The 24,726-nt window shown below is 51.5% G+C and overlaps 1 protein-coding gene across 2 annotated transcripts; it reads left to right on the top strand.

The window, feature by feature from the left end:
- The first annotated feature begins 15,902 nt into the window (after nucleotides 1-15,902).
- Nucleotides 15,903-22,843, top strand: LOC100605420 (60S ribosomal protein L38). Of its 2 annotated transcripts, none has more exons than XM_030827425.1 (5): nucleotides 15,903-15,960; nucleotides 16,168-16,208; nucleotides 16,380-16,440; nucleotides 21,387-21,509; nucleotides 21,976-22,843. In XM_030827425.1, exons 2-5 carry the CDS (start codon nucleotides 16,206-16,208, stop codon nucleotides 21,999-22,001), a joined length of 213 nt encoding a protein of 70 aa, XP_030683285.1. In that variant the 5' UTR covers nucleotides 15,903-15,960; nucleotides 16,168-16,205; the 3' UTR covers nucleotides 22,002-22,843. The 2 variants fall into 2 exon arrangements, with proteins under 2 accessions (XP_030683285.1, XP_030683284.1); XM_030827424.1 differs by having other exon boundaries at nucleotides 15,906-15,995.
- The last annotated feature ends 1,883 nt before the right edge of the window (nucleotides 22,844-24,726 follow it).

The raw sequence follows: 24,726 nt of genomic DNA, 5'->3' as shown, positions 1-24,726 counted from the left end.
GCCAGGATGACAGCGGCCTGGGGGGCCAGGGTTCAGGGCAGCCAAGGCAGGGATGTGTGTCATGTGTCGGTGCTTCAGGTTTGATTATTGGGTCATTATTGCGTCTCTACCTGGATGAGGTTACAAGGAAAAAATTTTTAAGTTTTTATTGAAATGCACAGATGATGGTGTTTATTTAGCAAGGCAAATTTTCACAAAGTGAAACTTACAGCAAAGCAGCTCCCAGAGCAAGAAATAAAACAGAACAGAACATCCCCCACCAGAAGCCCAAAAGTCCTTCCCAGCCACTCCCCACTCCCTAGGTGACCATTGTCCTGACTTTTGTCCTCGTGTCAGTTTTGCATGAAAACTTGGTAATGTCACTGGGGATGGTCAATGCTAAGGAAATCACATGTATGGGGGACTCAGGGGGCACAGAGGAGGGACATGTCACACAACCCACAGCTTGGAGGAGACTCCAGGAGGAGGTGATGTCTGAACCAAGTCCTGGAGGATGAATAGATGTGAAGGCAGAGGTGCAGAAAGGGGTGTGTGTGCGTGTGTGCACTGTGCATGTGTGTGTGCATGTGGGTGCACGCGAGTGTGCGCATATGTGTGTATGTGTGTGTGTATGTGTGTGCAGTCTGTGCATGTGTGCGTGTGTGTGCACGTGTGCACATGCATGTGTGTGTACATGAGTGTGCATGTATGTGCGTGCGTGCATGTGTGCATGTGTGTGCTGTGTGTGTCATCATCCTAGTTTATTGGTTCCTTCCACCTCTGGCTATTAATCTTCTTTCCATTCTACAAAATTAAATGAGTTCAAGAAGAATTTAGGGGCCAGGCGAGGTGGCTAACACTTGAAATCCCAGCACTTTGGGAGGCCGAGGTGGGCGGATCACCTGAGGTCAGGAGGTTGACACCACCCTGACCAACATGGTGAAACCCAGTCTCTACTAAAAACTACAAAAATTAGCTGGGCATGATGATCAGCGCCTGTAATCCAAGCTACTTGGGAGGCTGAGGCAGGAGAATTGCTTGAGCCCAAGAGGTGGAGGTTGCAGGGAGCCAAGATCGTGCCATTGCACTCTAGCCTGGGCGACAAGAGCGAAACTCCATCTCAAAAAATAAAAAAAGAAGAAGAACTTAGGTAAGCTTGAGGTTTCTCAATCTTCACACTATTTATTGACATTTCAGGCCAGATGGTTCTTTGTTATGGAGCCATCCTGTGCACTGTAGGATGTTTGGCAGCACCCCTGCCCTCTACCCACTAGATGCCAGTGGAAATTCTCCTCCAAGTTGTCACAACTAAAAATGTCTCACAATGTTCCTGGGAGAGGGGGACAAAATTGCCCTTCTCTGTCTGAGAACCCCAGATTAGCTGAAGAGAACTACCAGTGGCCAAAAACGTGGTGAATAAAGGACGTGTGTGTGTTGTCAGGAGGAACCTGGCAGAGACTGGCCTACCCTGTGCCTGGAGGCAGGGGGATGAAGACGTTGTGCTTGGGAGGGCCTGCCTGACCCCCAGCTCCAGCACTGGTCAGCATCTCCCAGCAACCAGTGGGGACCTAGGAGGTTGCAGGTGGTCAGCCCTAGGACTGGGAGCAAAGAGGAGAGACAGGGAGGTGATGTCTGAACCAAGTCCTGGAGGATGAATAGATGTGAAGGCGGAGGTGGAGAAAGGTGTGTGCGTGCATGTGTGTGTGTGTGTGTGTGTGTGTGTGTCCCTGAGTGGCCCAAGCCAGGAGCAGGACTTCCTCCCTGCTCTAGGGAGATAAGGGGGAGAATATCACAACAGAAGGGCCTTCCTGCTGCTGAGATCGGATTTCAATTAAAATGATTAGCTCTGTTTATTTAGACTCCACAGCTGCATACAATCTATTGCGTGTTATTGCGAGTTTAAAGAAATAAAGGAGGGGCATGGGGGGAGGGGAAGCATTTCAGCCCAAATTGAAAAAGTCCTCCTGTAATTACGAGATTGGAGAATATCCGCGGAGGGGATCAATAATGGGAAATCTAAGTGCCACTGTTTGCCGAGATTACAGTTTTGAATCGCTCCATCTTGGATTTTAATTTTCTTTCTCATTGTTACATTACCCTGAGCTGTGATCCCAGCCCCACCTCCCAGCTTCAGAGAGGCAGGCGGTAGGGCTGAACCAAAGCGGGGAAGTCAGGGCACATCTGACCTTCTTACAAACCTTTTATTGCTGTGTAACAAATGACCACACACTTAGAGCTTAAGACAATACACGTTTATTATCTCACAGTTTCTGTAGGTCAGAAGCCTGTTGATGGTTCAACTGGGTCCTCTGTTCAGGGCCCTGAAAAGCAGCACTCAAAGTGTCTCCTGGGACTGGGTCTCATCTGAGGTTCAGAGTCCTCTTTCAAGCACATGGGATCGTTGGCAGAATTCATTTCCTTACAGCTGTAGACTAGTGGCAGCCTGCTTCTTCAAAACCAGCAGGAAAGAGGCTCTGATGTCCAGGTCTTCTTTTAAAGTGCATACCGAGCTGGGTGCAGTGGCTCATGGGCTGGGGGCAGTGGTGCACGCCTCTAATCCCAGCACTTTGGGAGGCCGAGGAGGGCAGATCACTTGAGGTCAGGAGTTCTAGACCAGCCTGGCCAATGTGGCGAAACTGCATCTGTATTAAATATACAAAATTAGCCAGGCATGGTGGTGCATGTCTGTGATGCCAGCTACTTGGAAGGCTGAGGCATAAGACTTGGTTGAACCCAGGAGGTGGAGTTTGCAGTGAGCTGAGATCACACCACTGCACTCCAGTCTGGGTGACAGAGAGAGACTCTGTCTCGAATAAGAAAATAGAATAGAATAGAATAGAATAGAATAGAATAGAATAGAATAGAATAAAGTAAAGTAAAGTAAAATAAAATAAAATAAAATAAAATAAAATAAAAAGTGCTTGCCTGATTAGGCCAGGCCCATCCAGAATAATCTCCCTTTTGATCAACTTGAAGTTAACCATTTAGGGACCTTAATGACATCTGCAAAACCTCTTCAACTTTGCCATATTCTTTTAAGAGATGAGATCTTATTCTGTCATGCAGCCTCCACCTCAACCTCCCAGGCTCAAGCAATCCTCCCACCTCAGCCTCCTGAATAGCTGGGACCACAGGTGTGTGCCATCATGCCTGGCCAATTTTCTTTTGTTTTTAGTAGAGACAAGTCTCACTATGTTGCCCAGGCTTGTCTCAAACTCTTGAACTCAAGTGATCCTCCTGCCTCAGCCTCTCAAAGTGCTGGGATTATAGGCATGAGCCACTGTGCCCAGTCATCTTTGCCATATTCTATTAACTAGAAGCAAGTTTCATGTCTCACCCACACACAAGGGGAGGGAATCATACAGTGGTGTGTAAGTCCTTGGGGCTCATCGTACAATTCTGCCTAACTCACCTTCCATTGAGCTCTCTCTCTCCAGCCTCTCCTCCCCACATTCCCAAAGCCACGCCTTGAAAAGACATCCCTTTCTGAGCCATCCTCACCACCACTTGCCTCCCTAATCCCAGCTTGCTGAACTGACCCCAATAAACAATCCAGCAGCCAGCCTTGATTGAAAGTCTTACCAAATAGGAGAAGAAATGAAGAAAACAACCAAGAATATGACATAATCCTCTGACTTTCTGTCCAGTGCTCTTCCCTGCAGACCAGGTTTGCTCCCACTGGTCTATGGTCTCCTCTATGTCCCAAACACCAGCTGGGATTCCTGGCTGCCCCAACCCAGCAGCGTTGACCTGTTACCTTCCTTCTTCTCAGGATACTGAGCACAAGGTGAGATGCAACTGAGCTCTTCCATGGTGGATGAGGAGAGGAGCCCACTGTCATCAAAAGACCCACACTTCTATCATGTTGTTGCCTGGCTTCCAAGTCTAAGATGGCTGCTTCAGCTCCAGCCATCACTCCCACCATCCAGCCAACAGGAAGGAGGAAGGGAAGGAGAAGGACATGTGCTATGGTTTGAGTGCTTGTCCCCTTTAAAACTCATGCTGAAACTCATGTTAAAACTTAATCCCCCATGGAACAGTATTAAGAGGTGGGGCCTTTAAGAGGTGATTGAGTCACAAGGGATGGGTTAATGAGTTATCCTGGGAATGGGTTATTTATCACAAGAGGCCTGTTACAAAAGTTAGTTTGGCTGTTTTTTCTTGTCCTCTCACCCTGTGATGCCCTGTGCTGCCTCAGGACTCTACATAGAGTCCAAACGAGCAAGAAGGCCCTCAACAGATGCAGCCCCCTTGACCTTGGACCTTTCAGCCTCCAGAACTGTAAGAAATAAATTTTTTTTCTTTTTTTTTTTTTTTTTTTTGAGACGGAGTCTTGCTCTGTGCCCCAGGCTGGAGTGCAGTGGCGCGATCTCGGCTCACTGCAAGCTCCGCCTCCCGGGTTCACGCCATTCTCCTGCCTCAGCCTCCTGAGTAGCTGGGACTACAGGCGCCCGCCAACACACCCGGCTAATTTTTTGTATTTTTAGTAGAGACGGGGTTTCACTGTGTTAGCCAGGATGGTCTCGATCTCCTGACCTCGTGATCCGCCCGCCTCGGCCTCCCAAAGTGCTGGGATTACAGGCTTGAGCCACCGCGCCCGGCCAATAAATTTGTTTTCTTTACAAATTACCCAGTTTCAGATATTCCATTACAGCAACGGAGAATAGATGTCAGCTCCCTTTACACATCTCCTTACACCCCATTGGTCATAAGTCAGTCACATGGTCACAAATGACTGAAAAGAGTGTTGGGATATGTAGTTTTATTATGAACAGCACTGTACGATGGGAGGATGGAAGAGTGGATGTGGAGATTTCTGGAAACCTCTGTTCTAACTTCCGTCTGCCTGGCTTGTGTATGCAATCTAAGGGATGGGATGTTTCTTTTGATTCCAGATCCTTACCCTCCCCTTCAATAGCCTGGCCTATGGTTCCATTGCTATTGATGGTTTCATCAAACCCATTATTCATGCATTCTTTCCTTCACTGCTCTACCTACTGATTTGTTCACTAGTTCATTCATTTAGTCTCAGAAATTCTCTTCCTATGTCTTTCACAATACTGGGCATGTGGTCAGCATTCCAGACTTGGAGAGAATGGCACAGACTCTGCACTCAAGTTACTCAGAAGCTAGCAGGGAAAACAGCCAAGGAAATGTACCATTTTAGCACCATGGCCTAGGCACTATGAGAATGTGCAGAAGTCATGTAAACACTGTGGCCCTCATCCATCTGGAACTGTGTGCAAGGTTTGCAGGGGAAGGTGACACCCCATCTGAGTCTTGGTCAAACAAACTGGCTGGGAGCAGAAAGAAAAAGGCTTTCCAGCCCACAGGACTTTGAAGAACAGTGCTGGCCCTGTCCGTGGTGCTGACCCACAGGCCCAGCCTGGAGCCCAGTTTCGAGCTGAGATCAAGCCAGTCCCTGTTTCTCCCACCAAACTACTCACTCTAGGCTGGCACACAGGAGTGGGCTGGTGGGATGGAAGTGAGGTGGTATTTAGCTGTGTTAAATGCAAGGAGAAGGCCATGTTGACAACCAACTGCAGCCACGCCTCCTCTGCCCTGCCCAGGAGCCTGGGCTGAAGACTTCATCTGCTGTAATTAACAAGCCAACTGCAACTGTCTTGCTCCATTAATAGCAGATCAGCCTGTCAGGCAAGGGTTGACAGGGAGGTTGTGAACAGAAAGGTAAGAAAGAAGTGGGCTTGGCACGGTGGCTCACGCCTGTAATCCCAAAACTTTGGGAGGCCAAGGCAGGCAGATCACTTGAGGCCAGGAGTTAGAGACCAGCCTGGTCCACATAGTGAAACCCCGTCTCTACTAAAAATACAAAAATTAGCCAGGCATGGTGGTGGGCGCCTGTCATCCCAGCTACTCAGGCGGCTGAGGCAGGAGGATCGCTTGAACCTAGGAGGTGGAGGTTGCAGTGAGCTGAGATTGCGCCACTGCACTCCAGCCTGGGTGACAGACCAAGAGTCTGTCAAAAAAAGAAAGAAAGAAGTAAGGAAGGAAGGAAGGAAGGAAGGAAGTAAAGAGAAAGAAAGAAAGAGAGAAAGAAAGAAAGAAAGAAAGAAAGAAAGAAAGAAAGAAAGAAAGAAAGAAAGAAAGAAGTGGACAGGACCAGGGACATGATGGAGTGGCATCAAGCCTGCCCTTCCACCTCCACCCCTCCCCTTACCCCTTCTTCTCCCTCTACCCCTGAGGCTGACTTTCCAGAAGCCACAGGCTACAGGGAAGGGGAAAGATGACTGAGTGACCGGAATAGCCCAGGCCCACCTCCAAGGTGCTCCTGACAGCAGGTGGGGGTTAGAGACAGAGCCATGGCTTAGAGGCCCAGACTGTGGAGAGCAGCCATGCCCTCTCTAGAAACCCTTCCTCCCCAAGACTCAGCCAGGCAGGAGACTGGTTAGGGGTTAGGGCCACTTCTACCTCCATCCCTCTTTTTCCAAAGATTTTGCGATTCCTGTGACACGGGAACACGCAGCTGCTGGTGAGGAAGAGGTGGCTTCTTAACACTTAGGTCAATGGCAGCCACTTCCTCCCTTTTTAACAAGCAGGTACATCTCCTTCCCATCCCCCAGCATCGAGTCTAGATTCACACAGATTGTTTTGTTGTTGTTGCTTGCACACACCAGAAAAGAAAACAGAAGAAAGAAGGAACACAGTGACCCAGGCCCCACCTGTGCTGAGGGGCTGCTGGCCTCTGCAGGTGCATTCCTGGTGTGTCTCCTTCCCCCAAATCCCTCCCGGGTCTGGCTGCTCTAAACACGCATGTGCTCACAGGCAGGTACTTGTGGGCTTGTCTCTGATGTATGCAGCACACAGACCCCTCGAGTCCCTGCTTCTAGCCAGGAGCCGTATCTTTAATCTCCTCACCTTGGGAGGCATTGCAGCACTCTGGTAACTGCTTTTGGAAACATGGTCACCAGTTTAATTGGTAGAACTTTTCCTGGGCGGTGCAATACCACCAAGCAACCTCAGGCCTATCTGTTTCTCCAGATGCCTTGGCAGGCACGTGACTGTGCATGCACGCGAGCTCACCTGTGCATTGGAAAGTATGTCTGGGCTCAGCTGTGCACTGGAGAGATGTGTCTGGATTCAGCTGTGCATTGGAGAGGTGTGTCTGGACTCAGCTGTGCATTGGAGAGGAGTGTCTGGGCTCAGCTGTGTGTTGTGCAGGCTAGCTAGAGTGTGTCTCCAACCTCAGCTAAAGGCATGGCCAAGATTTAGGGGATAAGGGAGTGAAGGGCTCCTGAGAGCTAGTGGGACAGGATGGAAGAGCGCCAGCCCAAGCCCTGGGGGACTTCTCTGCCTTGTGACCAGAAAAGGGAGAGAAGATCTCTCACAAAGCCATCCAGATGCCACCTTTGATGGGCTCCTCGCACTGTGCTGGGGAGGGGGTGGGCTGGATATCTTGCTCCGTGCCCAAGGAGGACTGCCTTGAACCTCCTGGGCTCAGCCAATGAGGTGCCCAGGCAGGACACTGAAAGAAGGAAGGGAAGATTGTGAGCTCGACGCATTCATTCCCCTGAGAGGCAGCCAGGGGCTGAGGGCATTGCTTGGCTGAAAGTCCCAGCCCCGTCAAGCAGATCCCTCCTCACAGCAGCGCTGTCTTGGGTCTGGTGACCCCCTCCCCTCCTCCATGGTAGTAACAGTCCCCGCTGACACTCACTGGAGCTCCACACTCTCCTCTCTGGTGTCCTGCACCTGCCCACGCCTGCACCTGCCCACGTCTGCAAACAGACCTTTTACGAAAATTACCCTCAAAGCACACAGTCTGGCTGTGCCTCCACTTCCTGTTAGGACCTTGAAGGATTCCTCAGGTGGGGGGGCGAACAGCATTTGGGGGAAGCAGCCCCTCCTCTCTCGGTTGTTTCTTCTCTGGTTTTCTTCTCTGTTGGGCCCCCATCGACAGATGAGCCCAGGGTGAGGGCGGCACAAAGTTACCTCGGGGGGACATGGACAGTTACTCAGCCCTTCTCCCCCTAGAACATTTCCCTCCCGAGACTCTGCACCAGCTCTCCCATACCCCAAACTAGGCTGGCCAGCCCTGGGCAGGACACAGAGGGGACCCATGACCACTCAGGCCTCCTCAAAAGGGCCACTGGCCCACAGCTGGAAGGAGGGAGCAAAGTAGATCAGGTGCGTTGGCTCATGCCTGTAATCCCAGCACTTTGAGAGGCTGAGGTGGGCAGATCACCTGAGGTCAGGAGTTCCTGACCAGCCTGGCCAACATGGCAAAACCCCGTCTCTATTAAAAATACAAAATTATCTGGGCATGGTGGCAAGTGCCTGTAATCCCAGCTGATTAGGAGGCTGTGGCAGAAGAACCGCTTGAACCCGGGAGGCAGAGCTTGCAGTGAGCTGAGATCACGCCATTGCACTCTAGACTGGGCAATGAGACTGAAACTCTGGCAAAAAAAAGAAAAGAAAAAAGAAATAAGGGAACAAAGCAGCACCTGGGGGCTCCACTGCAAAATGAGAGGGGCAGAAGGCAGGAGCTTCTGTGGCAGAGGGAAGAGCAGGTGCCCAGCGGGCAGGACGGGCTCACAGACAGAGAGAGCGGGAGGAGCAGACAGACAGGCAGCAGCGGGGGGCAGAGGAGAGGCAGGCAGGGCTGACTGAGCGCAGGCTGCGGGGCTCTCCATGGGGTCCACTCTTGCGGCCCAGGGAGCGGGTCAGGGACACGGCTTCAACCTTCAGACACCAGAGCTTCCCAGGAGCAGTTACCAGGGAGGAAAGCGCTGTGCTCCCATGGAGATGCTGCAATCCCCCCACCTGCGCCCACCCAAAGGACACTCCACCCACACAACCCGGGTAATGAGATCACCTCCATTTCACCCTGTGCCCCACGCCATGCCCCAGCCCAGCCCACACCCACGCCCTCCATCCCAGCACTAACATCAGCAAGGCCAGAGGTCTGCCCCGCCTTCCCCTCTCACCTGCAGGGGGTCCGAGCCTCGGGGAGAGAAGCCCACCCACTGGGTCACCAGCCTTCCCCTGGGGGACTCTGCCTGGCAGAAGGACCTACAACCCGTCCAGCACTACTGCTGAGATGCTCGTGTCATTCACACCCAGGACGCTCGTGATTTATGGACTTTAATTTCCCCAGATCCTCAGTGGCTTCCCTCCTTTCCCTCTGGCCTGTCCGGGTGTTTGTCTCCCAGCACCCCCAGCAGCCACCGCCCCCCGGTTTTTAATTTGAAGCATCTATCTGGAGCATCCCGAGGAGCAGACGTCTGCGAGGCTGAATGCATGAAGCAGCTGACAGCTCTGTTGATTTCCTCTCTCCCACCGCATAATGCAAGATATATACAAGTCGATAGGCCAGCCCTCTTTGAAGGGTCTGTGCCCTTTTTTCTCACTCTGATGTCCCCTCACCCTGGCACATGTTGATCTGTAGGAAGGGTGCCTGTCCCTCATGCTGAAAATGCATTCTCCTCTGCCTCAGTGTTATTTTCCTCACTGTTGGTAGATGAGGCCTCATCTGTCCTTTCTGTGCTAGCAGATTGGACACCCAGGAAGCAGCTCTTGGAGTGAAAGGGGCCAGTAGGGAAAAGCGGGGGAGCTGGGCAGGTGTCATCTGTCAAAACTGACTCTGCCCCCTGTGGAGGGGATGGTGCGGGGCTTTCAGGGTGGCCCTCCCCTGCCTCACAGGTCTGGGCAAGGAGGGCTCCTCGCCGCTCCAGCCCACGCTTCCTCCAGGTTACAGGTTTTTTCCTCCAAATCCATTGGCAACTCTTGCCTAGGACTCACATTTAATTAACAGCCACAGAGCCGGCTGCTAGGCTAAGCATTTTTCTGTTCTTGGTGCCTTCTGGTTTCTCATAAGCAGGGCAGCTGCAGACAGTTGTGCAGGCTGCACACAACTGGCCGCAGTGGCCTGGATCCTAGCAGGAATTAATACTCAACAGAAACTGAGGCTCAGAGCTCTCAGGAGACTCATTCAAATTCTCCCAGCCAGACACTGAATTTGAATCTAAGACTGCCTGCCTCCAGGAAGTTTTCCTCCCACCCTATCATACTGCCTCCTCCAGGAAGACCACCTGGATTGATACCACTCAATCTGATGGTTCTTTCATTCTTGTCACCTTGGAACTTATTTGCTACGAGGGTTTGCACGTTCTAGCAGGCTCCTCTGGATGTGTTGGGTTTTCAGGACAAAGCAATATTCTACTCTTCTTTGTGAATCACCATCGATGTTACTCCTGGAGGACTTTCCTGGCCTGTATCACCCCTTCCCCAGCCTGTATCAGACCCCCATGGCCTCCATCTGGTCCCACAATTCCAAACACTTCCTACACCTAGGGCCCAACCTCATCACTGCCTCCCTTACTAGTCTGTGTGTCCCTTGAGATGGGAACAGGGACAGGATCTTATTTCTGCATCTTCACCACTTAGGTACCTAGAGACACCTTAAAGATGGGCCCCATGCCTCTCCTCCCTTCTCCCATCCCTCTCCTCCCTTCTCCCATCCCAGCTCCCCACCCCATCCCGAGGCTTCCCACTGGAAAAGGTGTCCCCACCCGCTCTGGGCTGACATCAGCTGCCTTGCCTCCCAGAGTAGGGACGAGGCTCCTGGTAACTAGAGCCGACTGCACCCCACCTTGCCACCCGCAGAGCCCAGGCAGAGGCAGCACCCAGGGCGGTCCTCCTTAGAGCATCCACAGAAAAGCTTTGAAATCCTAGGCTAGGTGCAAATAAGACAGTAGCCTGAGCCCATGAGTTACTTGGCCATAGGCACAGAACGGAGATATCCATTATGACAAAGAATGTCCTCGTGGTTTTGGCCTTCTAGTCAAGCGGCTCTCAACCACAAGTGGCATTGCCCTGCTTTTCCCCGGGGATATTTGGCAATGTCTAGAGACATTTTCGTTTCTCACAATTGTGAGGGTCCAGCATTAACCAGATAAGGGCCTGGGATCCTCACAAGGCTCAGAAGAGCCCCAGCCCCTAAACAGAAAGTGAAAGTGACCCCTTCCACAAAGGTCAACCATGTGGGGTGTGAGAACCCCTGTTCCAGTCTGCCTGGCCTTGCTTCGTGGCTTCTAGCTCAGCAGCAGGGAGAATGTTAAACCTGTCTACCTCTCAGGGACTCACAGACTCTTTGGGGGCCGGGGGAGACTGAGTAACCAGCATCCCTTTAAACTCACCATCTTCGGTTTCCAAAAAAACACCAGTGGGCCGGGTACAGTGGCGCATGCCTGTAATCCCAGTACTTTGGGAGGCCAAGGCAGGAGGATCATTTGAGGCCAGGTCTTAGAGACCAGCCTGGGCAACATAGGGGACCCCATTTCTAAAAAAAAGAGTGAAAGGAAGAAAGAAAAGAAAGAAAGAAGGAAAGAAAGAACGAAAAGAAAGAAGGAAGGAAAGAAAGAAAGAAAGAAGAAAGAAAAAGAAAGAAAATAAGACCACTTAGGGGACCCCATTTCTAAAAAAAAGAGTGAAAGAAAGAAAGAAAAGAAAGAAGGAAAGAAAGAAAGAAAAGAAAGAAAGAAAGAAAAGAAAGAAAGAAGGAAAGAAAGAAAGAAAGAGAAAGAAAGAAAGAAAATAAGACCACTTGCCTGTGGTCCCAGCTACTTGGGAGGCTGAGGCAGGAGGACCACCTGGGCCCGAGAGGTCGAGGCTGCAGTGAGCAGCGATTGCATCTCTGCACTCCAGCCTGGGCAAGAGAGCAAGGCTCTGCCTCAAAAAAATAAACAAATAAAGCACCAACTCCCCCCCCCCACCCCACTCCCCATCCTTTCCCAGGTAAATGAGTTCAGTGCCAGGGACCAGAGTCCCAGCCTGCTGACAACCTTTAAGGTTTAATAAACAACTCCCTTCCGAGATGGTTTAAAGGCCAGCCCTGCCGGCAGCCAAAGGCAGGGGCCTCTTTGGGGCTTCTTGGTGATTAAATGAGATGGTGGATATGAAAGCACTCCACCAGGTATGAAATCGCATACAAATATTCCCGATAATTTATGTACATTTCTCTCCGCCTGAGCTCGCAGGAGTCTCGCGGAAGGGGCTATTCCGTTTCCAGCCGCGGCCTCAGCGCCCCCGTGCGGCCGCCAGTGGACACAGCACCCAGGGCGGACCTTGCCTGAGAGGTGCGGGTTGGAGCTTTGCGAATTACCCCATCCAAGGCTCGCTGCGACCCTGCGAGGCGGGAGAGAGGCGACAGCACACACACTCCCACCCCCAAAACATACACACACGTGCACGCACACACACACAGAGCTTTAGAAACCAGGAAACCAAGGCTCGAAAGATCACCGCTGGGCAGTGAAGGAGGTGCTGTGGACCCCAAGGATGGGCCCTTCGGTGACGATGACCACAGCGGGCATAAGTGAGGCTGGAAGGGGAACTCCTTGAAGGCCCTGGACTCCAGCCCAACTCCCCCTCCAGCCTCTTCTCCCCGACTCCCTGCCCCAGACCCTCCTTACCTCTGCCACACTGAACTTCCCACTCATTCTCAGAAACACCCCGCATTCTCCTGACCCTGGGCTGACGTCAGCTCCCTCCCTCCTTCTGTCTGGAAGTCCTTCTCCTGGCAAGCTGCTGCGCACCCCTCACGGAGGCAGCACACCGTGTCCCCTCCTCCGTGAAGCCTTCCAGGACTCCCTCAGGAGGAATTAGACCCCTAGCCTCTGGGCATCTTCCACAGCTTGTTATGGGATCCCAGCAGTGATGAGTGTTTGGAGCAGGAACCGCATTCTGCTTATTCCCAAGCCCAGCCCAGTGTCTGCTTTAGAGTAGAAGCTCAATCGATGTTCACCAAGTGAACGGAATGGATTGAATGGAAGAAAATCCTGGAGTTTGGGAGGTCTTCCCAGCCATGTGCCGTGCCAGCCCTCTGCCCACCTACAAGCTGGGGCATTGGGGTTTTTTTGACCGATCCTGGTCCTCTTTCCAATGTGTCCCTGAAAACTGAAGAGAGAACTCTAAACCATTTGGCCTTCAGAGGTGGCCAGAGTGGGGCTGCTGGAGGCAGGAGGGGAGGCCCTGTGCCTTCTGAGGCCCTGTCTGCCCAGAGCCAGCAGAGTGAGGGAAGGGAAGGAGGGAAAAGGGTTGGATTGTGTCCTGTAGCTCCGGACATGCCCTCTGTGCCTCTCCAGCCTCCAGCCATGCTGCAACACACTGCTTGAGACCCTCCCTACCACCTCTTGACAACAGCAATAGCCCTCACTGTCCCGCAGCTGCCAGCATTGGACATTCCAGCTTACCAATGGCCAGAGTGACCATAACAGGCAGCCTGGGCCATCCTGACCTTGAGTCCGGGGCTTTCCTCTCCTGGAGGATCCACCCCGGGCCCTGGAGAGTTTCGTTTCATGTGTATATGGGAGTCAACAGGGAGGCTCATGTCCAGGTCAGCATCTGCTCAAGGTCTCAGGCTGTGGCATTCAGGGCCAGGGCTCTGCCCCCCTTGGTCTCTGACAGTCCCCGGCCACTCCAGGACATTTGGGGCTCATCTTCCCATGGAGCAGAGAAGCGTGCCCTCTGGGCGCCTTGCCTCACTTTTAGTAGCTGCAGCTTATTTTGCTATTTCTCCCCCTTGGGGAGCTGGAGGTCTTTGGTACTTGAACAAATTTGCCATTGTGTTTTGCTACTACACATCTATGGTCCCTTAAATTATACAACTCAAGAGGGTGAACATCTGTCTCCCTGGGATCGCTGACAAAAGGGTGGTGCAGCTCCTCCTTCTATCCCTGTCCTTGTCCTGTCGGGCCCACAGTGAGGCGAGAAGCACCATTCATTCATTCAACAAATAGTTTTTGGACCTACTACATGCCAGACACTGCTTCAGGCACATCAGTGTCTCCTTCTAGCTCTCCCTGAATTCCTCCCTCCATCCACCACCCCTTCATATGATGAGTGATCTCAGATGCCGCATCCAGCCGGATCATCCTGCAATGTTAGCATTGAGCACTTACTGTACAGATGGGTACTGCACTTCGAGAGTTATCGACAGAATGCTGAGTCCTGTCCTCACCTTCAAGGAAAAGTGGTAAGGTGGGGCGTAGTGGCTCACACCTGTAATCCTAGCACTGTGGGAGGCCGAGGCAGGAGGATCCCTTGAGTCCAGGAATTCGAGACCAGCCTGGGCAACCTAGGGAGACCGTGTCTCTAAAAAAGTTTTAAAAAATTAAAAAGAGTGGTACGCATGTATGAAAAGTTAAACACCTCCACGCAGCCTAAGGAGAAGTGATTGCGAGGAACCACTGCATGAGTGGTAAGCGACATAAGTCAAGAGTGAAAGGTCCTGCCTGAAAAAGGGGAGGCAGGAGCTGAGCTTGGAAGGAACAGTGGCATTTGGCATCAGAGTGGACAGCAGAGCAAATACCTGGAGGGCAGAAAGTGCCCGAAAGTGCCCCTCGGCTTGGCTGAAAGGGTGGTTGCTTGTGGAGGAGCAGTGGAGTAGAAAAGACCAGAAAGGCATCGCCTGAGATGGGAAGGGCTGGCAAAGCCAGGCTCTGAGGTATGGGAAAGTCCTTCTCAGGTCAGAGCTGAAGCACTCCTGCTTCTCAGATCGGATCCGACCTTCAGACATCTAAAATTAGGCTTCTGCCAATTAACTTTTCCCACTGCTAGAACCCCGACACATTTACAGTTGCAGAGACATCGTTCAGCTTTTTTAAAAGACTCTTCAGTGCTATTACAGGATTTTGTGATCTCTCTGCAGCAAGGTCTATTGGTTCCTGTATCTCCAGCACCCCCAGGAAGGTGCTCAGCCTGAGCTTGTTAACGGAAGGGCAGGAGGGAGGAAGAAAGGAAGGGAAGTTAAATAAGTTCTAAGTAAAGCTCGTGGCAAAGTGCTCTTTCCCTTCAGAAGGGCCGCTCTGTAATAATAAGCACAAAGCACAGAGCAGTGTGGTTATTAAATTTGGGGGAAACAAATATGATAAAATGTAGACATTTGTAGAGAGGTTGGAAATAAAATAAAAGTGGAAGATAAAAATAAAATTGATAACCACAGGTTGCTCAGAGCCTAACCTAAAGGATGTTATGGGGGAGAAAGGAACTCTGCCCTCCCCAGGCTTCCCAAGCCTCCCCAAGTAGTGGCCGGAGCCTGGGCTGGGGGATCTGCCCAGCAGGGGTTCAAGTCCTGAGTCCACCTCTCCCCTGCGGGGCGGTAGTGAGACCTGGCAAGAGCAGGAGCACTCCCGCTGCTACACCATCAGCCCTAGGGATGAGACACTTAGCCAGGGGCAGCCCTGCGACAGCTGTTGGAAGCATTATTATTATTACTATTGCTAGAGATGGCGTGGGGGGGGGGTCTCACTAGGTTGCCCAGGCTGGTCTCGAACTCCTGGCCTCAAGCGATTCGCCCGCCTCAGCCTCCCCCAGTGCTGGGGTTACAGGCGTGAGCCACCGCGCCCGGCCTTAACTTGCTTTCATTGTACACCCATTCCTAAGGGAATTGGAAGCAGCCGGCAGGAACACTTCCTCTTATGGAAAGAAGAGCCCAGGGCCCTGGTCATGATTCAGGTCCCAAAAAAGAGACCGGAAGAAAACGTGAGGCGCCAGAACAAGAGGTTCTATAAGGTGCACACGAGGGTCCCTGCCATTAAATGAAGAATTTTCTGTGTAGATGCCTGTGCGCAGGTCCAATGAAAGCCATGGAGAATAAGCATTAGCTCTTCAAACTGAATCTGAGCTAAAACCTACCAAAGCCAGGTTGGGGTTTGGGGGGTTGCGGGGGAAGACAGGAAGGGGTGGACGGGGAAGAGGCGGGGGTCATAGGAGGAAGGGATGGGGGGGAGCGGGAGGAGGGAGGCAGAGGGAGGGCGGCAGCCAGGATGGTCCATTCCATTCTTGATGCTGCCCTGTTGACTTCGACCACAATGGGGCAGGGCTGCTGAAATTGGAAGTGCGAACGCCTACATGAGTCTTGACCCTCAGCAGGCACCGTATCCAGTTTCCTCCGTTGGGAGGGTTTAACTGCCCGGAAACGGAAGTCTCGTTCTTTTTCGTCCTTTTTCCCGGTTGCAGCTTGCTGTGAGTTTCTCTAGGGTGATACGCGGGTGAGAAAGGTAATCTGGGGCAATCCACGGCCAGGTGAAATTTGGGGACCCCAGGTCCGCGTGGAGGGTGTCGGAGAGGAGAAGGGGAGTGCGATGGGGCCGATATTTCGGGGGAGAGCGGGAAAACGGGGTTCACTGCCGGCCCCCGAGCCGTGTTAACGCCGAGGACTGTTACCCGCAGGTCCCGGTCCACGCCAGCGCCCAGCGCGCCTCGTCGCCATGGTGAGTACGGTCCCTGCCTGGCGCCTTCCCGGGGTGGGCTCGTGGGGCCCCGGGGCGAGGGCGAGAGAGCCTCCCAAGGATCTCCGGAGGCCGGGAAGAGCTGGTGGACTGGACCATCGCTGGAAGACGTGTCTCTTTGCTGTCTGTTTACCCGCTTCCTTTGTGTTGCAGCCTCGGAAAATTGAAGAAATTAAGGACTTCCTGCTCACAGCCCGACGAAAGGATGCCAAATGTAAGTAGTTGCTCCAAAGGTTCAAGATGAGCAGTGCCTACCCTGGCACCGCTCCGGGAGCATCTTACCCGGAATGTCAGGCAGGAGACGGGTTAGGCCGTCTGGGTGTGTGCCTGGCCCTCTGGGAGCAGTGGTTTCATCCTATTTCCCATGAGAAAGATTTGTGTGGGGCACGTTGAGGCCCTGGAATTTCTAGGAGTATCTTTAGCTAATCACGAGCATCTCAGGGGCTGCCCTGTGTTGTTTTCTTTTGTATAATACAGAAAATTCTCGGAACGGAATCTCTACTGCGTGAAAGCCTCAAGACACACGTCCCATAACCCTGAGTTTAGGTTCTCTGCAGTTGTGCAAAATCTTAACGTAAAACCCATTTTGTAATAAAGTACCGGATATTTGCATGTAGTGTATTGAGGACGGTACACTGCAGTATAGTCATTTATCTCATGATCCTGTGGTCGCTGGCCAGTGTCAGAAGGTATACCTATCTAGCCCAAAAAAATATTTAAAAAAAAAAAAATTTTTTTTTTTTTTTTCCTTGAGACAGTCTGGCTCTGTCCCCCAGGCTGTATTGTAGTGGTGCGATTTTGGCTCACTGCAATTACCGCCTCCCAGGTTCAAGCGATCCCCCTGCCTCAGAGTAGCTGGGCGTGCTACCATGCCTGGCTAATTTTTGTGTTTTTGGTAAAGACAGAGTTTCACCATGTTGGCCAGGCTGGTCTCGAACTCCTAACCTGAGATGATCCACCTGCCTCTACTTCCCAAAGTGCTGGGATTACAGGCGTGAGCCACTGCGCTCCGCCAAGATCAAAATTTGAAGCAGGGCTTCTACTGAATGTATATCGCATTACCATCATTGTAAAGTCACAAAGTTTAAGTTGGACTGTCATAGGTATGTTTCCCAGCTTGTACATACAGGGAAAAGAAGGTGATTAATGAAAAACCTTAAACAGCAGGTTTTCGATGGATAGGTACCAATCTCTGCTGCCCACTTAAATTTTTACACCAAGCATGAGAGGTAGTTGTGTTACACCTTTGTGATACTTTAAGGAGATTTGGGGGCTTGTGTTTGATACAAGCTACGTCTTGAGTTATGTTGTTACTTTAACCCAGAGTCATCTTTTTTCAGCTGCATGAAATAGAGTCAGGTCACATGTGGAAGTGGGATTGCATGGGACAGGTCTGTTAAGGTGGGCTAAGACACCAGCTGTCTCTAATGCTCTGTGCCAGAGGTGGAGTCAGACGGTGGTTGGTGTACAGGGAGAGTCTTTCAGTCAGTTGGGGGTGGGCAGAGATGGGGGTCATATTTGTGTCCCCATTACCCAAAACAGGCTGTCACCTTTGAGGTAGTGACCACCTGTGGGAAAAAATAGCATCTGATGGGAATGATGTCTGTCTGCCAGGGTTTTGTATAAAGAGATGAGATTATCAGGTCAGTTTTATTTCATACCATATGGGGTCCCTGCCTAGTTCGAAGCCCAACTCTACCAGCAGGTAACTTACCCTTCTCATCAAGTTAAACATGACACCACCCTTTGATTGTGTTTTAAAAGGGTGGTGGTCCAGGCGTGGTGGCTCATGCCTATAATTCCAGCAATTTGGGAGGCCAAAGCAGACAGATCACTTGAACCAGGAGTTCAAGACCAACCTGGGCAACATGGCAAAACCCCATTTCTACTAAAAATAAAAAAATTAGCCGGGCATGGTGGCACACGGCTGCAGTCCCAGCTACTCAGGAGGCTGAGGCGGGAGAATCAGTTGAACCGAGGAGGCGGAGGTTGCAGTGAGCTGAGATTGTCTCACTGCACTCCAGCCTGGATGACAGAGCGAGACTATCTCACAAAAATTGGGAACCTTGATTTTAGATGATGTGGCTTTAAAGGTAGCGGTCACAGTCCCCTGGGGGTAGTATAGTGTCAGTAGCTGTTTGTTGAAAAAGCTTTTTAAAATTGTTGCATTAATTTTTAATGTGTAATAAGCGTAGCATGAAATTTATCATTTACACTGGGTATGGTGGTTCCTATCTGTAATCCCAGCATTTTGGGAGACTGAGGCAGATGGATGAGACTAGCCTGGGCATCATAGTGAGACCCTGTCTCTACAAAAGAAAAAAGTTAGCTGGGCATGTGCCCGTGGTCCTAGCTACTCAGGAGGCTGAGGTAGGATTGCTTGAACCCAGGAAATTGAGGCTGCAGTGAGCCATGGTTACGCTCCTGCACTCCGGGCTGGGCAACAAAGCATAATTGTACAGTTCAGTGGCATTCAGTAAATTCACATTGTTGAGCAGCTGCCACCATCACCACCCATCTCCAGAACTTTATCTTCCCAAACTGAAACTTCCTCTGTTAAACACCAGCTCCCCATTCTTCCCCAGCCCCTGGCAACCACCTTCCAATTTGTCCCTGAATGTGGCTGCTCTGGTTACCCCATACAAGTGGGTCTGCTATTGCATATTTGACCTTTTGTGACTGGCTTCTCTTCAAACGTCCTCAAGCATGTGTCAGAATTGCCTTTTTATCTTTTCTTTTTCTTTGAGATGGAGTGTCACTCTGTTGCCCAGGCTGGAGTGCAGTGGTGGAATCTCGGCTCACTGCAAGCTCCGCCTCCCAGGTTCATGCCATTCTCCTGCTGCAGCCTCCTGAGTAGCTGGGATTACAGGCACCTGTCACTGTGCTGGGCTTTTTTTTTTTTTTTTTTTTTTAAAAGTAGAGACGGGGTTTCACCGAGTGAGCCAGGATGGTCTCTATCTCCTGACCTTATGATCCACCTGCCTTGGCCTCCCAAAGTGCTGGGATTACAGGCGTGAGCCACCGTGCCCGGCCCGGAATTTGCTTTTTTCAAACAGGGTCTCACTCCTGCCCAGGCTGGAGTGCAGTGGTGTGATCATGGCTCACTACATCCCTGATCTCCTGGGTGCGAGTGATCCTCCCACCTTAGCCTCCAGAGTCTCTGGGACTACAGGCACGCGCCACCACACCTGGCTAATTTTTGTTTTTTTAGAGATGGGATCTATGTTGGCCAGGCTGGTCTCCAGCTCCTGGCCTCAAGCAGTCCTCCCACCTTAGCCTTCCAAAGTGCTGAGGTTACAGGCATGAGCCACCACACCCAAACCAGAGTTTTCCATTGTGTGGGTAGGCCACGGTTTGTTTGTTCGTCTATTGATGGACATTGTGCTGTTTTACATTTCCGCTGTTGTGAATAATGCTCTGAACATGGGTGTGCAAATATTTCTGTGGTTGCTATCTGTTCTTTGGGGTATATACCTAGAAATGGAACTGCTGCACATACGGCAATGTTGAGTAAACTTTTTTTTTTTTTTTGAGATGGAGTTTCACTCTTATTGCCCAGGCTGGAGTGCAGTGGCAGAATCTTGGCTCACTGCAAACTCTGCCTCCCATGTTTTCCTGCCTCAGCCTCCTGAGTAGCTGGGATTACAGGCACCCAGCTAATTTTTGTGTTTTTAGGAGAGACGGGGTTTCTCCATGTTGGTCAGGCTGGTCTCGAACTCCTGACCTCAGGTGATCGGCCCACCTCCGCCTCCCAAAGTGCTGGGATTACAGGCATGAGCCACCGCGCTCAACTGAATAAACATTTTGAAGAGCTCCATATGTCTTTACAAGTGGTGTTCAGCTGCTAGGGGCAGTGAAATGGGTTAGTTTGGATGAATATCCAGGTGTCTGGATGTATTAAGAACAAGAGTCCAGGCAGCCTGTGCTTTGGGCAGGCTCTGAGTCACAGTGCTGCTTCCTCTGATGTACCCCATTCCTATAGCAATTACTGGCAGAAATGGAGTTGCGGAATTGCGAGGACAAGATCATCTTGTGTTGCATCTGCCAGGTTAAGTGCTGTGTGCTGCGTCTGGCCAGGTGCTTGCGTTGAAGCCTTAGAGCCCATGTTTAGCCCTCAGCCACCTGCTTCTTGATTGGCACATCACTGCTATTATAACAAATCCTGGGAGTATCTCTGAGCAGTTTTTAAAGAGTTGGAACAAGGCATTCAATGAGTACATGGAGTGGTAACTACTCCTGGGAGGGGGTTATCTCACAGCAGCCAAATGGCAATGCATTGATACTGCTAGTACATAACCAGAGTGGTGCACAATTCAAACCCCACACAGCTGAATTTGAGGTACATGTTAGCTGTGTCTTATCTGAGCTGTGATCCTGAGATACAACTTGGCAGCAGGAAAGAACCCAGAAAATGGATTCCACATAAATTCAAGGAAAAGCCTGGGTGCATGTTGTGTGCAGTGGCTGGAAGCATCCTGAAGAACGAGCTCTTACTGGCCCAGAATGTCATCTCACATGCGGAGACGTGATTTCCGGGAGTGGAATGCTGAAAAGCACTCAGTCCCAGCAGAGAGCCCTTCTCCTTACTTTATCACTTCTTCCATCCCTTTTAAAAAAGATAATAGGCCAGGCGCGGTGGCTCATGCCTGGAATCCCAGCATTTTGGGAGCCTGAGGCCAGCGGATCATGAGGTCCAGAGATCAAGACAATCCTAGCCAACATGGTGAAACCCCATCTCTACTAAAAATACAAAAAATTAGCTGGGTGTGGTGGTGCGCGCCTGTAATCCCAGCTACTCCAGGAGGCTTAGGCAGGAGAATCGCTTGAACCTGGGAGGCGGAGGTTGCAGGGAGCCAAGATTGCACCACTACGCTCCAGCCTGGCAACAGACCGAGACTGTCTCAAAAAAGAAAGTAGAAATAAGAAAGATAATAAGGTTGATAGAGGATATTCTACAATGTTGTGTTCAGTGTACCCAATAAAAGTCAACAAGTTGGAGGAACGGGTAATAGTGTTTTCTGTTTGCGCAGAGGGACGGTACTGGAGGTGGGTGCTGACTATCTCCTGCATGCTGCTTACTGCTTGAGTGTGTTTGCACAGGGACTGTGTCACATCTGTTTTCTGTGATACAATTTAATTCCTGATTCTGGTCTCCGGTAGCTGTCAAGATCAAGAAAAATAAGGACAATGTGAAATTTAAAGTTCGATGCAGCAGATACCTTTACACCCTGGTCATCACTGACAAAGAGAAGGCAGAGAAACTGAAGCAGTCCCTGCCCCCTGGTGAGTGAGCCTGAAGTCACTTCAGGGGTGGGTGGGGTTTGGAAGGTTGCTGTGTGTGGCCCTGTTGTATCTTGTTTTGAATCCCTCTGATTTCAGAGCCCTTTTTATGGTCTAAGAATCTGCTCTTGCTGTTGGGAGTGTGAGGAATAGTTGTGATTCTCAGGTTATATGCAGTACCAGAAATCATTTCCTTAGCCAGAAGAGAGGTTAGAGCTCTTTTAATCCGGTTCACAACCCTTCGAGGTTGGTGCTAGTACTGGTAGTCCCCATTTTTTACAGGGGAACAGATGGAATATAATAGACCAAGTCTTTTTATCAAACACTAAATATTTTAACCGAAACTTCGCTGGTGGATCTAATTTCTGAACCTTGTGTGCTCTCTTTAGCTTAAGTACAAAATGTAGACAAGCAGTAGCAACTCAGATGTGTCTGCTGGATGGCTTACTTTTTGTCTCTTTCCCTCTAGGTTTGGCAGTGAAGGAACTGAAATGAACCAGACACACTGATTGGAACTGTATTAAAATACTAAAAATCCTAAGTGTCTTTCATCTTTGAGGATGGGAAAGGGAAAAATGCTACCTGGTAGTGGCTTCTGATGGGAAGAGGACGCCGGTCCTGTTGCTTCCTTCCTCCTGCATCTTTGTTTGTTTGTTTGTTTTTGTCTTTTTTTTTTGTTTTTTGAGATGGAGTCTTGCTCTGCGGCTCAGCCTGGAGCACAGTGGTGCGATCCCAGCTCACTACCACTTCCACCTCCTGGGTTCAAGCGATTCTCCTGTCTCAGCCTCCCGAGTAGCTGGGATTACAGGCACACGTCACCACGCCTGGCTAATTTTTGTATTTTTAGTAGAGACAGGGTTTCACTGCCTGCCTCAGCCTCCCATAGTGCTGGAATTACAGGCATGAATCTCCGTGCCCAGCGCATCCCTGATCTTGAGCATGGTCTCAGTGGGCGAATGAGGCCATCTGTTTTCAGCCCGAGTTTGAAAATAAGATGTGGGGAGGCCATGGTGGAAGTAGCACGTGGGGTTAAACATAACTGGCAGATGTGGGAGCGGTGGTGGGGCATGCCATTCAAACAGGTCCCAAAATGGGTGCAACAAGGTATAGCACATCTACCACTCGCTAACTTGACTGACTTGGAGAAATACTACACTTTTGCCCGTTTCCTCAGTTGGAAAATAGCCATATTAACACCTCTTTCATTGGCTTGCTGTCAGGGTGCTGGGATTGTGGTGGGGGTGTGTGTGCGTGGGTTGGGGTGGCCACCAGGTGGTGCTGTGCCATAGCGGACAGCACCCCTGGAAATGACCGGCATCATAAAACCTGTCTTCCTGCCCAAGGTAGTGTTTCTTGTTTTTGTAAGCTCTCTATAAGTGTGGTATACAGTGTGCTTGGTATTGTGTTAGGCATTTAAACGCGCTCAGGTTGTAAGGTTGAAGTGCCAGTCTTTGAATATTCTGTAAGGATTGTGAGGGTGTGAGGTGGTTGTGAGTCTGGTTGTGGGTCTTGTTTCCTCCGGGAGAGGGAGAGGGTAGGTACGCCAGCCCTCAGGCCCAGGTGCCGCACCCTGGGCGGCTCTCAAGCCTTCCCCGTTCTGTAAACATTTGCAGATTCCCAAGGAAGAGCAGCCTTTACCACGTGGGTTTTCTTTGTTCCCAGCACATCGTCCGGGGGTTTCATCCCAGCTCCTAGGAGACAGGCCCTGCCGGGGTGTGTCCAGCCTTGTCTAGAGAAGGCCGCCTTTCGTGAAGTGCCTCCCAGCCCTGGCTTGTGACTCAGTCATCTGGGGCACTTAGGCAGTTCACTGTGGTGGCCGGGGCTAACTGGAGATTGCGATTGCGGTGGTCTGGGACATAGGTGTGTTTCCAAGCTCTCAGGTGGGCCACTGTCTTGCAGGGGCTTCAGCAAGCCCCTAAGGGCTGCATACCAGGTGAATGGGGGGGAGGGGGATGGGCTACAGCTGCTGGTTTGCAGACTGTTCTCCAACTCCCTGCTGAGTCTGAGAGGTCTGTCTGTGTTGTGCCTCAGCTTTTTTTGACACCTCTCTGGGCCAGTAGGCCTCCGGGGAAGCAGCTAGAATGGTCGCTGTCTGGCTGGGTGCAGGTGGGCTGACAGGTTTGGATATTCCAGGCTGCATTCCGGTGGCTGTGGGGATAGCCCTGAGGGACAGCCTTTGCGGTTTGTTTCTTCCAGTACCATGTGCAGGCCTCCAGCCTTCTGGGTCTTCCGTTGCCCCGGCTTCAAAGTCAGTCCTCGGTGACCACCCACTGCCTAGGAGGCAGGCCCTTCCCACTTGGGAGGCCTCTGAGGGCAGGGGCTTTAAAGGCGGCTACCAGAGCCCTTCCTGAAGAGTCCACTTTCCCCAGCAACTGCAGGGACTGAGTCAGAGACCAAGACCTTTTAAAATGAGATTTTCACCCAAAGAAGTTCCTTCCCCTGCCGCAGTCTCCAAGCTGATGGCCTGGCTCCTGCAGTTCTCCGGCTCCCCTTTCCTGTTCTGGAACTTGCTTGCTTCCCTTTCCACTGGGCTTGGTCCCTGATCTCACAGGGTCCTGTTCCCTTCTGCACAGAGGCTTCCCCCAGCACCCCCCTCTTTGACTCCGGATCATCCTTCAGCTCATGTCACTGTGCCCTCTCCCTACAGCAGGGACTCTGACATTTTGCAAGGCCTGCAGTCTCTGTTTGCAGGATACAAGTCCACCTCACCTCGCCTACTAGGCTGTAGACACCATGCAGGCGGGAACGTGTGTTTTATCCATTACTATATTCTCTAGAACAGAGAACGTGCCAAGAAAATTTGTTGAAAGACACCCCGATGAGAGAAGAATGGCTGCTTCCAGCCTCCGGGGTCCCTCAGCTTTGGGCTCCCGCGGGGCCCCAGAACTGTGGGATCACGGCCACGAGGAGAGGCCCCGACGCCAGGACTTCCTCTAATGGACACAGGGCCTTTGAGCACTGGGTGAATGGGGCCCCGCTCCCCGGCAGCCATGTGTGTTTGCGAGCGTTTTCAGTCGGCCCGCATCCACCCGGTCCCTTCAGCCAGAACCCTAGGAGCCCCGTCCCCGTCCTCCCGGGCTCCTTTCTCACCCGCGTCCCTGCCGCAGTGGCTACGCACCCCTCAGACTGGCTGCCCAGCGCGGTTTCCACGCCCAATCTGCCGCGATCCCATCACTCCACCCCACCTACCCCCGACTCCTTGTTCTCCAGCCTGGGCTCC

Source organism: Nomascus leucogenys, chromosome 14 (assembly GCF_006542625.1).
Source record: "Nomascus leucogenys isolate Asia chromosome 14, Asia_NLE_v1, whole genome shotgun sequence".
In the NCBI taxonomy this organism is placed as follows: Eukaryota; Metazoa; Chordata; class Mammalia; order Primates; family Hylobatidae; genus Nomascus; species Nomascus leucogenys.
The sequence above is the reverse complement of the archived record's forward strand: the minus strand, read 5'-3'. Positions and strand labels throughout refer to the sequence as shown.

What these genes read in the sequence shown, in the direction of transcription:
- LOC100605420 (XM_030827425.1), top strand. An exon ending in CCGACGAAAGGATGCCAAAT is followed by an intron (nt 16,441 to 21,386) that starts GTAAGTAGTTGC and finishes GGTCTCCGGTAG; the next exon opens with CTGTCAAGATCAAGAAAAAT. An exon ending in GAAGCAGTCCCTGCCCCCTG is followed by an intron (nt 21,510 to 21,975) that starts GTGAGTGAGCCT and finishes CTTTCCCTCTAG; the next exon opens with GTTTGGCAGTGAAGGAACTG.